The sequence below is a fragment of the Micromesistius poutassou genome, assembly GCF_964030765.1.
Source record: "Micromesistius poutassou genome assembly, chromosome: 3".
NCBI classification, from domain to species: domain Eukaryota; kingdom Metazoa; phylum Chordata; class Actinopteri; order Gadiformes; family Gadidae; genus Micromesistius; species Micromesistius poutassou.
The window spans coordinates 21,362,646-21,365,145 of record NC_140273.1 but is presented as its reverse complement, the minus strand read 5'-3'; the positions used below and the strand labels follow the sequence as shown (position 1 = coordinate 21,365,145).

General features: G+C 54.7%; 1 protein-coding gene across 1 annotated transcript in view; it reads right to left on the bottom strand.

Annotated features, from left to right (window-relative positions):
- Positions 1 to 2,500, bottom strand: part of LOC311341147 (adhesion G protein-coupled receptor L3-like) — a gene marked incomplete at its 3' end in the record, with an annotated part of 76,901 nt that overhangs the window by 34,396 nt on the left and 40,005 nt on the right. Inside the window, exon 5 of the mRNA XM_084466041.1 lies at positions 877 to 1,665. Within this exon, the coding sequence (XP_084322167.1) occupies positions 877 to 1,665 (789 nt within the window). The remainder of the gene's footprint in view (positions 1 to 876; positions 1,666 to 2,500) is intronic.

The window sequence follows — 2,500 nt, the reverse complement described above, 5'->3', positions numbered from 1 at the left end:
GTTAATACAGACATCATTTAATAAGCCACGCAGCTATAATGTCTTGTCCACTCCATAGAAATGTGTTGAAAGGCAATTATACTAAGCAAATAGCCCTCCAGGCTCCAGGGGCCTTCGCCCTTTCATACACAGGAAGGAGGGCTGTGGGGGGGGGGGGGGGGGCAAGGCTTTCCTCACACCAGCGCTGGAGACAACTAACTTCTTGGGCTAGAGAGCAGCCAGCAGCAGCAGCCCCTCCCTTTAGCTCGCCTGCACCCCCCCTACGTCTCAGACGCCGCCGGGCCCGTCTGAGGTGTGTGAGCTGATGTGTGAGCGGTGGGGGAGGGAGGTGAGGGGTGGGAGGTGGGGGTGGTGGGGGACGAGGCGAGAGAGAGGCTGCAGTTACAGTTAGTGCAGTCGGGGCTTCCCAGACGCCAGGCGTGGAGGAGCAGCGGCTCAACGGTGAACTATTCATTCGTGGACTCATGGAAAATGCAGCTCCGGTGACATCCGAAATGCCAACCTAAGTGACATTTTTCAGGGACATTTTCGGGGCCTCCCTTCTCTGGAGCGTTGAGCTAAAATGGTGGTTTTCACTGCTCCAGCCAGGTAGAGGTATATCTCGGAGGGGGGGCGGCTACCACGGTGTACACCAAAAGAGGAGACCTTTGCCTCGCCTAAAGAACAGAAAGTACAGTATATAAGGTAACATATCTAGTTCAACGTCGGTGGGGGGGGGGGGGGGGGTTGCCTTTCATGATATTCATGAACAACCAAACATCACCTCTCCTCCTCTCCGGGGCTTCAGTCAGGTCTTATCTCGGGCAGAGCTCCACTCCCAGCCCTGGAGGGAAGATCAACCAAAGCCAAAACGCTGCGGAGGAAAACCAGACTCACCGTTGTTGCCAAAGTCCAGCGAGTACTTGACCACGTGGTAGTTGTTCCACACGTACAGCAGGTTGTCGCGCGGGTTGTAGTCCACGGCGGCGATGTACTGGTAGGAGTTGGGGAAGGAGATGCTGAGCGGCGTCTCCTTGCTCTTGTCCGTGTTGTACATGTAGTCGATCTTGTTGCCCGTGCCCTCGTTGTCGTCGTCCTCGTATACCGTCTTCACCACGTACAGCACGCCGCAGATCATGAAGGCGTTGCTCGCCGTGCGCTTGTCGTAGCTGGTGTCCCAGGACCCCTCGATGCGCAGCGTGTAGGGGTTGAGCTGGCTCACCACCACGCGCCCGTTGTTCTGCTCGGTGGCGTAGATCACCCACAGGCCGTTCTCGTCCACCGCCAGGTCGATGTCCGACTTGCCGCCCCAGCGGTACGGCGAGGTGTCGTGGTAGTTGGCGTTGGCGATGATGGCCTCGCCGCTCTTGATGCGCGTGCGCAGGTCGAACTTGACGATGTTGCGCGTGCGCTCCTTGTTGAAGAAGAGCGCGCCGTCGTACACCACGAAGCCCGTGCCGTCCACGCGGTGCGGCAGCTTGTAGGTGGTGGTGGGCCGCCCCGCGATGAAGTCCTCCTTAGAGGAGTACTCGGTCAGGGTGTCGGTGCGGTAGGGCGTCCAGGGCATGTAGTAGATCTTGTCCGAGGCCTGCAGGGGATCCTTGCACCAGGCACCCGACTGGTGGTCGGACTCGAAGAGGTGCTCGCTCTGGTACACCCCTCGCAGGATGCCCGGGCACAGGAACACTGTGGTGCGGAAGTGGGGTTACAAGGGGGTTAAGTTATATGGCGTCTGTCTGTGAAATGTCATCCTGAAACATTTATGAGGAGTGATTCCAAAATGTCAGAGGTTTACAATGTCTTCTTAGCTATAGATATTTCTATAGCAGTCCGCTGCGGGCCGGTTTATGAGGTTTAGTTTGGTTCTTTTGCGTTTTGGTGTTTTACTAGGGTTGGGGATATTGTTCCAATTGATTTCAACACAAGGTCACGTCATCACACCTTCTGCTAAAGCGATAGCAGCACACTCTGAGAGGAAAAGAGAAATCAGCACATTCTCTGTTTCCCCCTCTATTCCTGTTTCTGTCCTTCTGCCTCCCTTGTTGCTTGTTACTTTCCAAACTCTTTCTTTCTTTCTTTCCCGATCTTTTAATTTCTCTCTCTCTCTCTCTCTCTCTCTCTCTCTCTCTCTGCAGCCAGCCAGTATGGAGCTGGGTTTCTCTTTTATCCCCTTCTGTTTCTTCCATTGTTGCCATAATTCATTCCACACTCTCTTCCCCTCTCGCCGTTCCCAATTTGGAATACGGGGGTCATGTTTTATGATTGATGTGGGAGAGGCTGTAAATTCTGGGAAGCCAAAGCAACTGGAGTCACTGGGACTTTGGTAATGTTACTGGAATGTCACACGCACACACATACCCACACCCACGCACACGCACACACACACACACACACACACACACACACACACGTGCGTGCGCACGCACACGCACACGCACACGCACACACACACGCACAAACGCTCACACTTACAGAGATGGAATCACACATGAGTAGTCACACATGTACACACTCTTACACA